The 13,916-nt window shown below is 44.5% G+C and overlaps 1 protein-coding gene across 4 annotated transcripts in view; it reads right to left on the bottom strand.

Moving 5' to 3' along the window:
• INPP4B (inositol polyphosphate-4-phosphatase type II B) overlaps positions 1 to 13,916 on the bottom strand; it is a 606,962-nt gene that overhangs the window by 75,860 nt on the left and 517,186 nt on the right. For all 4 annotated transcript variants that reach the window (XM_059722033.1, XM_059722036.1, XM_059722037.1 and 1 more), the window contains exons 22-23: positions 9,428 to 9,568; positions 4,368 to 4,465 (exon numbers count right to left, since the gene is read on the bottom strand). In XM_059722033.1, coding sequence (XP_059578016.1) covers positions 4,368 to 4,465; positions 9,428 to 9,568 — 239 coding nt within the window. The remainder of the gene's footprint in view (positions 1 to 4,367; positions 4,466 to 9,427; positions 9,569 to 13,916) is intronic.

Genomic DNA, 13,916 nt, shown 5'->3' with positions numbered 1-13,916 from the left:
CACCAACAGCTCGCTCCCAGGCCACAGACAGGCTCTGCTGGAAAAAAAAAAAGTGGTGAGAGGCTTGGCAGGCTTCCAGAGCCCCGTGCACTGTCCCTGCTGCCTTCCTGCAATTTGGGAATGAGCTGGCTTGCCCCCAAGGCAGTGTAGGAAGGCAGAAGGAGGGTGGCTGGAGAAGACAGCAGGGATGGTGCATGGGGCGCTGGACTCTTGGGAAAGTTTGCAGAAGCTCAGGCTTGGTGGGCTTCCAGTGCCCCATGCACCATCCCCGCCACTTTCTCCAGCCACCAGCACACCCAGCTACCCTACTACTGCCTTCCCGCACTGCCCCAGGAGCAAACCATCCTAATCCTGGACAGTCCCAGGCAGCGGGAAGGCAGCAGGGACAGTGCATGGGGAGCTGGAAGCCCCAGTGGGGAAGGAGACGGGGGAGTGGTAAGGGTCCCACTTTATTTTTTTTTTCTGGCAGAGCCTGCACACACCTCCTGTGGCTGTGGGGTGAGCTGCCAGTGGCGTCTGAGCTGCAGGGGGCCCAGTTCTTCCCTCTGCAGTGGCAGTGCCCCCTGGAGCCCCCCAGGCAGGCTGCTAGTGTGCTGGGTGCTATTTTGCACAATCCTGAAAAATTGAAGTCAATAAAAATCATAAGAACGCTTAAAAAATAAACATCAATATTATCTGTTGAAAGTGTTAAAAAAAATAAACATTGAATTCTGCCAAGCCTAGTTATAATCTAAGTAGATGTGATGTACCAAGCCTGGCTGGAGATGAGCACTGGCAGGGCTGTACGCCTGGCTCTGCATAAGCAATATGAACTACAAAAAGGAGAGAAGTATTATAACTTTGGTAGATAGAGATTAAGACAATTTCAGAGATATCATACCTGTATTGATATCAAAGGATACTTAAAAAAAATTCTTCAATGTAATTGTTGTAGCTACACAATTCTGTAGTAATACAAATATAGCAAAACCACTGCAATTTTAACCCTAATTTGTTTAGGGTGATGGTTATAGTGATTCACCCTGCAGTAGTGATGCTCAACCTTTTTCTCCAGCTAACTAGATAGGCAGGGATGGGTCCCTCTGCAGGCTTGATCCAGCTGGTGGTCTCAATCCAGTGACCAGAGCAGGTGCTCTGGGGGCCTATCTGCTGTGCAGAGGGGGTGGGGGGCAGCCTGGTCCTGATCCAGTCATGCAAGGGAAAGGGGCTTGGCCTGGTCCCAACCAGGCCCTGATCCAGGGAATGGGCAATGGTGTAGCCTGGCCCAACCTGTCCAGGCAGAGGGAAAGGGGGAATGACCACTGAGGGGGGACAGGTCAAGCCCAGTCATGAACCAGCAGCACAGGGGAATGGAGCATGCCCTGGCTCCAAATCAGCCACAGCGAGGGAAGTGGGAATGACCTAGTCCTGTGCTCTGATCCACTGCACAGGGCATAGGATTTTGGCAGCAGGGAGGGGTGGTAGTATTAACTGCCACTGCTCTCTGCTGCTAAATTTTCCAACCCAAGAGGAACCCCATGGGCCAGATTCCAAGACTCTGCAGGGCTGCATTTGGCCCGTAGGCTGGAGATTGAGCACTTCTGCCCTACAGGAACATGCAGATGTAACAGATAGCTCACAATAGCTGATAAGCACTCCGCAGCAGCATCTCCCTTTCCCCTTTTAAGAAAAGTTGTGTTTGCCCATAATCTAAGTATAAAAATATTATGGGGTTTTGCTATAACAAATTCTAGAAAATCAGATATTGTGATTATTAAAAGGGAGAGAGTACATTTCATTATGATTTTTGTTTTCAATTTCTGAGAAATTTCAAATGAAAATGCAAGAAAACACTGACTTATAGAATCAGTTGGTGTAACAACTGAAGAAAATCTGTGGCATAAGCATAAGCACAATGTCAATTATTAGTCGTGCAGTGGGATCTCATGATAGGGGTATTACCATAGGATTGTTATAAGAGTATGTATGCTTCCACAAGCAAAATTGATGGGCACCTCTAAAATACTGAGCAAGAATGTAACCTTTGAAACACATTAATGGTACATTTTAAGTTAAACCTGCATTGGTGGTTGGATGTCCCCAGAGGTTCCAGGTAACGGAGGCTAAATAAAAAGAATACATATTCATTTGTAGTGCTCTCAGCCCTTGAAAAAAGTGGGTAAACAAAGGAAGAGACATAGAGGGCACATCTACACTTTAAATTATGTGCTTTAGGTAATGTGAAATCTATGTGAATTAAATCTAGTACCTCCATTGTGAGGGACTAGAAAAATGCACATTAGCCTATTTTAATGTACATTAGCAAAAGAACAGTTTTTTCTGATGCTTTAATGTGCATTAAAATAAGCTAATGTGCATTAAAGCACACGTGTAGATGCGCCCAGAGGTGATAAGTAATTTTATGAACCTCAAAGTGACAAAAATATGGATTAGCATAATGGGGTTGGTATCAGAAAGAAAATACAGGCATGTCGCATCATACGCACATTTAACTTGCGTGAATTCAACTATACGCAGGTGGGGAGGGAGGGCAGGGCTTGAGTCTGCACGTGGCGCTGCCGCTTACCTGGAGGCCCGGCCACCACCACGCTACCAGCAGTGACTGCCTCTCCCTCCAAAACCTCCCGCCACCACCATGGAGCCGTGCCCGGAGCTGTGTGGCCGGCCACCGGGCGTGGTGGTGGCCGGGCGGCACGCAGCCATTCCCACCACCACCCCACGCTGCGCCGCTGCCGCCGGCCGCAGAGCTCTAAGCATGGCTCCACCGTGGCAGCAGGAGGTTTTGGAGGCATAGGCAGTCACCGCTGGCACGATAATATGCGATTTCACTATACGCGATTTTTGCCTTTACGCACTGCCTTTAGAACGTAACCCCTGTGTAAGATGCGACATTACTGTACTACAACTGTTGAGCCCAGTGCAAATAATAATGAGCTAATACAAAGTCCTGATCCTGAAAACCTAAATTACCATGGATGAGTCAGAAGGAACACAAATGTATCTGACAGTATACACAAAAGAGAAAAAATATTAAGGATGGTACAAGTGGATGTGTACAAGGATAGTGTTTTCAAATTGAGCAAAGGAGAAATATAAGGCCAGAACCTTAATTGTGAAGGTAAAAAGGTCTTTACATAGTGGAATAATCTCATAAGGGATGTGATGGAAGTTTACATTCAGGTTATTTAAAATGAAGCTTGACAAGGCACTTGGGAACATAATTTCAGAAATAATCCTGCTTTGGCAGGACTAGATGATCTGGTAGATCTTTTCAACATTTGATTTAAACAATTAAGTACTATATGGTACTATATTTCTAACACTGTATCTACTGAGAGGGCCTGAGCTAATGTCAGCTGAAGTGAATGAGAACCTCTCCTCTGACTTCACTGGAATTAGATTATCTGCATCACTCATTAGCTGTTTACATCTTGCCATGTATTCAGAAAGAGACTGAAATGGATACAAACTTCTATCAGGTATTTATGTATTTCATCGATTTCATAGACATTAGGGCTGGAAGTGACCTCGGAAGATCATCGAGTCCAGCCCCCTGCCCAAAGGGCAGGAAGTCAGCTGGGGTCATAGGATCCCAGCAAGATAAGCATCCAGTTTGCTCTTGAAGGTGTTCAATGTAGGTGCTTGAACCACCTCCGGTGGCAGGCTGTTCCAGACCTTGGGGGCTCAGACATTAAAGAAATTCTTCCTTATGTCCAGCCTGAAATGGTCTTGTAGTAGTTTATGACCATTCGACCTAGTCGTCATCCCTTGGGGCGCTGTGGTGAACAAACGTTCCCCTAGATACTGGTGGTCACCCCTGATAAACTTATAGGTGGCCATCAGATCACCCCTGAGCTTGCGCTTTTCCAAGCTAAAGAGCCCCAGGGCTCTCAGCCTGTCATCGTAGGGTCTGCTTCCCTGACCTTTGATCATGCGCGTGGCTCTTCTCTGGACTCTCTCAAGCTTCTCCACATCCTTTTTGAATTGTGGAGCCCAAAACTGGACGCAGTACTCCAGCTGCGGCCTCACTAAGTATTCTAAGTGTCCATTATCCTTTACTTAGATTACTGTGAACAAATATTTTAGTAAGTCTGCACACATTATAATATACCATATTCTTACTCTGCTTCACCTTCTCCACCATCTTCTCTATTGCCCTGATCCTGCAAACTGTTCTGCATGGGTTAACTCTTACTGGGTCCATTACTAGTCCCAGCTGTTTACTTTGTGGAGCAAGTTGGAGGACTAAGGGCTAAATATAAAGGTGATACATGCTAAGTCTGTTAACGTTTCACCACTGCAACGAATTATGGTACATCGCCTATAAAATTTAAAAGCCAGTTAGATTCTATTAATTTTATACTTACAATCAGGAGGCATTTTTTCAGTAAACAATGTGTAATATTCCTTAAGAAGTTCAAAATGTTCCTGGTTAACATTCTCTTGCAAAGTGGTATCTCCAAACCTAAAAGACCACAGAAAAATAATAAATATAAAAACCATTCTCTAAAACAGGGCCATCCAACTTCTGAGTGGCTGTGCCACACACCATGCAGGTCACACCCAGCTGCATGCTGTGTGGGCCACATACCACACTGTACTGCACTCATCCACCCTCCTCCCTGGCACAGTGGGTGCACACCCACCCCTCTCTGAACTGTGGGAGCACCCTGCCCCACTGGCTGTACTGTCTCAGTGCCCCCATATCCTGCCTGCCATGCCACATGGGTCTGCTGTGCTGTGCCGCACCACATAGGGTCCCTGGGTCATCTGGAGCTATTTGCCTGCAGACTATTCAGTCCTGCCTCTAGGGCCACCCCTAGGGGTCAGGCAGCAGGAGCCAGAGAAGGGAGTGAGAGCCTGGAGACTCCAGTGGTAGCAGCTGCCAGAGCAGTGGTGGGGAGTAGCACCCACACCAGGAACCCAGGGTCCATATGGGGTCAACCGTCTGCCAGTTGGATAGACCTGCTAAAAACAAATAGTCTCCCATTCCTTTGATATCCCCAATCTAATCCAACCTCAGCTATGCCTTCTGAATGTAAACACTGAACTGAATTTCCTTTTATTTTCCAATAGTTGTTCAAATAGATGTTATGCAACAAAAAATTAAGTGACTAACCTCTGAATCTTTGCATTGTTCAGAAATATTACTTCTAATATTACTTTCGTACACCTCTCCAACAACAGACAAACAAAAAAAATCCACTTACTTTCATACTATTAAAGCCCAAATCCTGCCACTCTGAAAAAAGCCAGAGTAAATCCATATTTTGCAAGGTTCCTCTGGATGTCTCAAATGCCAATGTTGCTTAAACAACATTAACTCTTTTATCTCAGTGTCTAGCTAAAGTCAATGGACGAACCCAGCCGTGATAGAAATTATGTCCGAAGGAGAAGGAATAAATCTGACAGGGCACAACAACAGCAGCACTGTCATCTGACAGAGCTGCAAGTTTGTCCATCAAGTTGGGGTCCTTATGAACACTTAGGCTGTGTTTCCAAGCATTCCTTCTTATATCTACTACTACTTGCCAATAAACTCTGTTCAGTACTGTTGAACATAGCTTTACTACTGAGACCTGCATGCTAGATAACTGCAATTTACAGCATTCAGGCAAAAACTACTATGCAAGGTAAAAGAACTTCAGTCTTTCCACAATGCTTCTGCCCATTTTTTCAGCAATACAGGTTAATGAGAAAATATCATGCAAGTGCTCATTTTCTAGGTTCTTCCAAGAAACGTAATCAGCTTCAGGGTATCTGTTCTCATCATTAAGGCTCTCCATGGCTTTGGCTCAAGCAAGATACCTAAGACAATGCTTCTCTCCCCATAATTTCCCATGAAAAGTATTTTGCAGAAACTACAGACTGTCTCTACCTCTTGAATGAAACTCTTAAGAGTGGAGATGGAAGAATCTTGGCAGTAAGCCCAAGACTGTGGAACTTTTTTTTGGAAGATTTGAGAATAGCCTTAAGCTCCACTGCCTTCAGAATGACACACAACACTTATTTTTTCAGTTGAGCATTTCCATAGCAACTACAACAAAAAGAAAGAGAAGACTGAAGAACAAAGGAGGAATTATAAAGGGGGCTAGAGAACAGAGAGAAGTGAGAAGAAAATGGATTAGAAATCAGTGAGTCTAATGTGTGCTGTCATAATGTGTGGAAAGATCTTGGCCATTTGGTAATAAATGCAGGACAGAGTCCCAGACAGGAATTGTGTGGTTTTCCACATAGCATACTGATTGACCTCAGTCACTATTGCATCCATTTATTATCTAGTTATTTTTAAAGAGCTCCTCACTACAATGTGTAGTCATAGTGCTGTGTGTGTAGTCGTTGAAATTAATCATGCACAAGCCTAGCTGTTTTAAGATTAAACTGCCGTACCATCATCCCTCCTGTCCATCTTTGCACTGTCCACACAAGTCACAGTGGAACTATATTCTGAAAGTAGTGCCTATATGTCCAGAATTTCTGTCTAAAGCCTTGTACAGACATTCAGTTTCTTCAGGGAGAGTCACTGCAGGACCTTCCCAGGAGGAACCGTGAGTGTACAGATGTTCAGGTTTTTTCTCCCACAGTAAAAATGGCCATTCCAGGAGAAAAAATATCTGCAAACAGCCAGGGTTAAATCACTCCCATGAGAGTTTCTCCTGGGAAAGCAATGTCTGTACATGCTGTGGCTTCTCTCAGAAGAAAACATAGCCCTCTACCACACAGCGTGTCACTTGCAGGACTCTGCTACTCCAGCAGGAAACAGAACATGTCCCCTTCACTATCCCCACATTGTAATGCTTGCTGGGTCGGCCAATCAGGGCTGCCTTACACATTGCTGCCATCTGTAACCAGGCAGACTAAGGCAGCCTGTAGAGGATGCTGAAATGTGTGCACAGGCCCACCTGAGCCTCCTTTCCTCCTCTCCCAGCTTCACAGTGTCAGCACTACAAGCTCTCTACCCTTGAGGGTCTCAGTATTCAAATATCTATACATGCAGGTCTGGGTAAGTTTCTCTGCCAGGAGAACAAACCTGGGAGAATTCACCCAGATTATTTGTCTGCGTGTACACACCCCATATGTTTTAACTGCTCTGTCATATATAAAGTGAACAGAAGAGTATTGGTGACAATAAATCATAAAAGGTTACATTGCATCTTAACATTTTGTCCCATGCTCTGTATGTTACATCCATGCACGTCACTAAAATAGACATGAACCATAAATGTTCAGATGTTGAACCTTGCTTATCGTTTTCTTAAATCAAATATATTTTCAAACATGCTTCATTGAAACTGCATATGTTTGGTTCCACTGAAATAACATTTACAATAAATAAAAGATTATTTCTATTGTTATTAATGTTTCCTCTTAGGATTGTTATTCTCCTGCAATACTTATAGGTAACCTTTTATTGAAAAACCAGACTCAGCGATTCCAATCTTAATTTCATATCTCAAGCACAAATGTTAAGCCCTAAACTTCAGAGAGACCAGTAAACTCAGGTAAGATTCTAAACTCTGGATGTCTCGTATTTATATCTGTAATTATAGAACTGCTATTTCTCCATAAATTGATCTCACTGCATTTGCCTGATGGACATATTGCCTTAACTTCTAATTTTTTTGCAGTATGATTTTCTTTCCTTTGTATACAGAAAAGAGCAGCACACCAATCATTTTAGAAAATAGTACCATCCTGCTTGTCACTCAGTGCTATAATTTGGTTGCCATCTTTGACTCAGACTTCTTTCTAGGTATTCGTGTGCAGGTTATTTCTAAATCCTGCCAAATTCTTTCTGCAAAATATTTCTCTCTCCCCAAATGGCTAAAGCTCTCAACCAGGCTCTCACAATCTAGTATGTTGATTACAGCAACATCATTTCCCCTGGCCTTAGAAAGTGGAAACCTGCACTACTTATATCTTTTCAGGATACTTCTGTAAAGATCATTTTTGTTTCTTATTGATTTGCTTCCTACCAGTCTCATTTGTATCTCTCCACTAGTTTTGTGTTTTCTACTGCACCAAACATAAAAGCTACTTTACTTCACCTTCAAGGTTCTTCATCACCTACTTTACCCAACCTAAACCCTCTGATTCATTACTAAGATGCTGAATCCTATCTCTGACTGGCCAATTATCCAGTTCCCAACTTGCTAAATTTTCATAGCAGCATCTTGTGTATCCTCCCATACTGTCCCCTCAAGTTTGAGAAGAGTTCCCCATAAACATCCATTAATTTACCTCATTATATTTTTTGAATCCTCTTTAAACATTTTCTCTGCTAGGATGTGTACAAAAAAACTGACAACAGATATACTGCCAGTGTGCTAAAACTCCCATCTACTGGGCCAACCAATAGTTTCTCACTACTTCCTTCCCTTATCTCTCTCTGTTCATGTTCTTTCTTATCTCATATCTATATTGCAGGGACCACCTTTTTGTTTGGTGTTTGTACAGTGCCTAAATGCAGTGGGTCTTTGGTCCTTGGTTCCTAGGTGCTTCAGTTATAACAAACATGCAAACATAGGTAGGTCTGTGTCTCCTTTCTGGCAATCAAAGACTGCTGGTAAGAAATAAGTAACATTTTTCAGCATATAGTGCGTGTGAAATGGAGCAAATGGGTGGAGCTTCCTTTATTGGCAGCAGCTTCAGGATTGCCAGAGTATGTGTAGACACACCCTCTCTTTGTCCAATTGTATATGTGAGCCCAGCAATACTAGCAGCAGGCGTCTTGGGTTATTTGACGTGATCCACAGTTTTTCTCCACCTAGGTGGGTGAAACTGACTGGAACTGCATAGTTGGATTAGGCTGAGGCACCAAACTAGCTCAAGGGGTATATTAAGATCTTTTAAGTGGGCAAACATAATTAAGAATTTTAAGAAAATAAAACATCATCCCCCTGCTGCTATGACCCTATTGTTACAATAACCCATTACTACTTTGTTGATTCCCTTGGCTCATGAACCCTATACTATCAATTAATATGAGGAGTGTACCCTCCAAGGCCTGCAACCTGCTCACCTTTTTCAGCTTCACCTGTTATAGAGAAGTGGTTTGGGAATTTTCCAAAGTAAGCTTTAAAGAGCCGTATTCTGCTCTTTGATATACTTTTGCAAGGGTGAACTAGAGCTATGCATGCACACTCCAGGAAAAAAAATGGACTTTAGTGATATGAAATAGATGAGTTGATTTTCTTTCTTTCTTTCTTTTTTTCTCGTAATTTTTTTCATTATTTTGTTTTAGTTCATACCTTGTGGGTTTTTTTTCTTTAACCTAATTTAGTAATATATACCAAACTCACTGAGTTGGTACAAGGGCCAGTAATAACAAGGATCCTGTGTTATCCAGTGTGAGATCATCAAGGTTACCACAGCATGTTCAAGCAAAAAAACTGAATAATGAACCTTCCAAAAGGGACTGTCGTACCTCTCTGCAAGCGTTTGCTGTTCATTGATTCCAATATTAAAGAGCACTGGGTACACATGGAGCAGCTTTCCTTCTTTAATCTCTTGTGGCAGCAACTCAAACATCTTTGCTGGAAGCTGGACTTCTATTACATAATGTTCTCTATGGAAAGAAAAGGAAAAATAAGAGATGGGAATTCATAGATCTCATAGGAAAGAATGGTTAGATTTAGAACTCAACTTTTCCACCAGTTACTCTCTGGAATTTTAAGTAACTTCTTTTCTGTTTTTTGAGCCCCCTCCCCTTATATCCTGGGGTGAGGCTAGAGCTGGGCAGAGAAATAGAAACTCTGCGTAAGGTCTGGAAGCACAAACTTTCCACACAATTAAAGCATCAGTGAAAGTAAAGACTTCCTGGTTAGACCTCCTCAGCAGCTCAGCAGCTGAAAGAGATCTTGGAGTCATAGTTGACTCCAAGATGAACATGAGCCGGCAGTGTAACAAAATCATCAACAAAGCCAATCACACCCTAGGGATCATGGCAGCTGCAATTCATGATGTGGGGAGTAGGATCATGACAGGGGTTATGCCCCTGCCCTGGGAAGTGGGGAGAAATGATTCTCTGGCTCCAGTGGTTTCCCTACAGCTCTGAGGCATCGGGATTGTCCCTGCAGTGATCTTTCATCCACAAGGGTTTCCCAGGGGTACCCCCATGACTGGCAGCCCAACTGGGGTGTATGGGTCTCCCAGCCACAGGAACCTGTTTTTTGCTGGCGCTGGGGGCCCCCCAGGATAGGGCTATCCTTGTACTGGCAATAAAACATGATGGGATCTAATGCATGATCCCACAATTGTGCCTCCTGCCATGCATGTGTGGCATGGTAGGAGGCACAATTGCATGGATTGTGCATTAGATCCCAACATGCTTTTACCTGCACATATAGAGGGGGCCTAAGTCTAAAAGGAAAAAAAGAACCAGATAAGGCTAATTTAGGCTTGCTTTATTTGGCTTCCCAGTCTGCTTGTATAGAAGGTTCTTTACATACAAACTTTTTCTAGTGCTATTCATTCTAGTTCTGCAGGCTTTAATTACTGTTTATTGAATTTGACTGTCAAATACTGCTGTATCATTATCACATTGTGGCAGAGCACCACTTGCTTGCCACTTAATGGGCTGCTGCAGGCTACAGAGGAACCTACATGGTGAGCAGGGAAGCCATTTTAAGAGGAAGCAGGCTTCCAGGGAAGCCATTTTAAGACGGAAGAGGTGTAGTGGAGCACCTTTGGTGCCTTCCACTTTAAGCACAACAGCATGCAGCAGGGTAACCAGCAGGTGCGGGCCAGCCCTGATGAGGCAGTCACATGGCTGCTGGATGGGCCATGTGATTGGAGGGGAGGACTGAGCAGCCTCCATTTTAGTTCAGGAATCAGGGCTGAGCCAGGAGTCTGCTGCTGGTAGCTGAAACAACAACACCCGGCTGAGCTGCTTTTGCTCATAATATCTTGGAAGTAAGGGAGGAACTATGGGGACTGGCAGGAGGGTCCTGGGGACCCAGTAGGGTCCCAAGTCCCAGGAAGAAGGCTTAGGCCTAGAGAGAGCAAGGCCCAACCCAGAAAAGGGGCTTACAACTTGCTGGCCTATGCAGGGGCTAGGCAGGCCCTGATTAGATCAGGCAGGGGTGAAGCCAGGGGGCTCAAGTGAACCCAGTGGACCTAGGCTTCTTGCAACTTTGCTGAGCTGCTGTCAGCCTGGCTTGAGGTGATGGCTATATAGTGGGGTCTAGAGGGGGACCCCCTCTGGAATATGGAGGGCAGCGGCTGCCACACTGACCTTCTGATCCCACAACTGGTCAATGCAAGGGGGCCAGGGCTATAAGGCCAAAGGGCAACTGGGCCCACCACAAGAGGCAGGCCAGGGCTGCGGAGAGCTATCTGGCACCCCAACTGGCCTGGAGGTGGGGCCAGAACCTAAAAAGGCTGAAGGTCCTCTCAAGGGAGGGACACATCACAGCCAACAGAGGGCAGTCAGCATAATGGCTGTGATGAAGGAGGCCGCAATACAGCCTCTGGAGGGGAGGATTCCAAAAGGGGGTCAGTGTGAGAGATGGGCTTAGGAGAAAGAGCAGCCTAGGAACTACATCCAGGCTCCCCGAGAAAGAATTACACTAAAGGCAGGTAGGCCTGCTTGGTCCTGGGTATGACCAAAAACTATACCCTGCTGGGGAAGGATGGTCTGGTGAAATAGTGTTGAGGTAGTTCCCCAGAAATGCCAGGCCCGTTGCCTCCCCAGTGAAAGGTGGGTAGGAGTCCCTCAAAACCCCAGCCCCCACATCCTGGTGGGATACCCCAATGTAGGGACAGGCACGGGGGCAAGGCACATCTCTGGACACCCGAGCCCCATGGGGTGAAAGACCCTGGAGGCCCCAGTAAGGGGGGGCAGAGAGATAGAGCAACTCCAGAAGTCAGTATGGTGGCCCACACAGAGTAGGGTGTGCTGTTGCAGCCTGAAGGATGGTGCTTTGGGGTGTAGAGTAGGGTTGCAAGGGCAAGCTGAAAGGCTCCACTCTGGGTGTTGAGTAGGGCTGTAGAGGCAGCCTGAGTGGCAGCACAGGGGCCAACCCCCATAAGAATGTGAACTTATGAAGTTGCCGAACGAGGGGCTGGGGGAGGAATCAGTCCAGTGTGAAGCACAAAGCCAGTGCCACATAGAGTAGGGTTGCCCAAATGACCCAAAGGGCTGCGTGTCGACTGGCCAGAATGAGAGTAGTTAAACCTGATGGGCCAAGGGGGCTGCTCATGGAGCAGGGCGGGTTGAGAGTGGCCCAGTGAGGGGTAGTATGAAAGAGGCCCTGTGAGAGACGGTGGTATGAAAGAGACCCTGGGAAGAGCAGAGTGTGTGAGCTGAGTGTTAGGGACCCTACAAGGGGCAGAGTTTGGCCCGGCCACAGGCTGGAGCTATGGCCAACTTATAATGCCATCTGCAAGGCATGGGACATAGTAAGGGAAAGGTGAGAGCCATATGTAAAGTCTTAGTCATCGGGGCATTAGGTGGGCAGCCTCCCATATTATTACAACCAGTATCATAACAATAAGGTGTGGCATGAAAGACCAGGCAGACTGCCCTAGACAGGTGGGTGGGCTGGTACTGTGACCAGGCTGCAGAGGTTGCCCCCTGTCACACATTACAATGGGTGCATTTGAAAGACCTTGAGAATGTTGATTTGGATTTTTTCCCCCATCTAGGATGGAATTTCCTTAATGGTACCATCTTTATGACTTCTTACATTTCCATTCTATTGCACAATGTGCACAAAAGCTGCACTTGCAATCCCTTTGTGAAACGCCACTGAAGAAACATAACAGGGCCAAAGAGTGACACTGAAATCAGGTGAGAGAAAAACAAGCACTGACATTCAGAGGACTAATTAGAGACTAATTTAATGCTGTTTTATAGGTTCTATGGGTGCCTATACACGTGCAGTGAAGCTGCTCTGACGTGCCATAATTACAGCGCGTCAGAGCAGAGGCGATTAATTGAGTCTGTTGGAGTGTGGTAATTACTGTGCTCCAGCAGACTCCAGTCTCACATGTATCAGCATTCCCAAGTTGAAAAATGGTGGCAGGGGTGCTCTAACTAAAGCTTATTTGATGAGCTTTAGTTAAAGCACCCCCACAGCCATTTTTCAGTGCAAGGATGCTGATACATGAGATGCTCTGGGTGCTTTAATTAGAGCAGCTCCCCCACAACTCCTGGACCATAAATACCCGCTGGGTCTATTTAACTAAGGAATGGTAATAAAACAAAAATGCTTCCTTGTCAAGTAATTTTTCTCTTTTTATAGCTAGATTCATTCTAGATAGGCTTAGTGCACTTAGGTTGAGTTAGACAACCATACAACTACATTTCCCAGAGAGTGGACACTATAGCATAAAATGGTTACAGAATTCTTATCACATAATATTTACTCTTGAAAACAGAAAAAATAAGTAGTTTAAGGGAATAATAATAAAACATAACAGTACATTTCAGCAGTAATAGTTTAAATTTTGGAATTATCTATTTAAAATTAATATTCTTTGATGAATGTAAGTGATCACGCATATTCCTTCCCACAATTTGACTTGCCTAACGGCATAACCACACAATAATGATAACAAGCGTTAGTTGAAATTTTTACAGTACCCTACTGTGTGATGCTTCAAAGTTCAGATGCACAATAAAAAAGAACATTGCTGAGAGATTTTAAAAAGAAATCGTAACTACTTTTATTTATAATAACTCCTTGGCACTTGAACTGAAATGTATTTACATTAAGATATTTAGGGTCAGCCACATACATATTTTTCATTAGTATTGTGCTCATAAGATTGATTTGTTTTTAGGCACAGAAACTTGTGCTTAAGCATTTCCCTTGATAACAAATTACAAATAAGTACTGTGACTCTGCAAGCTCTTTTATTACAGAGGCAGATTAATTTCCTGACTTGCATTTCTGCAGTGTGGGTTTAAA

Source organism: Alligator mississippiensis, chromosome 2 (assembly GCF_030867095.1).
Source record: "Alligator mississippiensis isolate rAllMis1 chromosome 2, rAllMis1, whole genome shotgun sequence".
Lineage (NCBI taxonomy): Eukaryota > Metazoa > Chordata > Crocodylia > Alligatoridae > Alligator > Alligator mississippiensis.
Note: the sequence above shows the minus strand (reverse complement) of the source record. Positions and strands in the feature narration are given on the sequence as shown.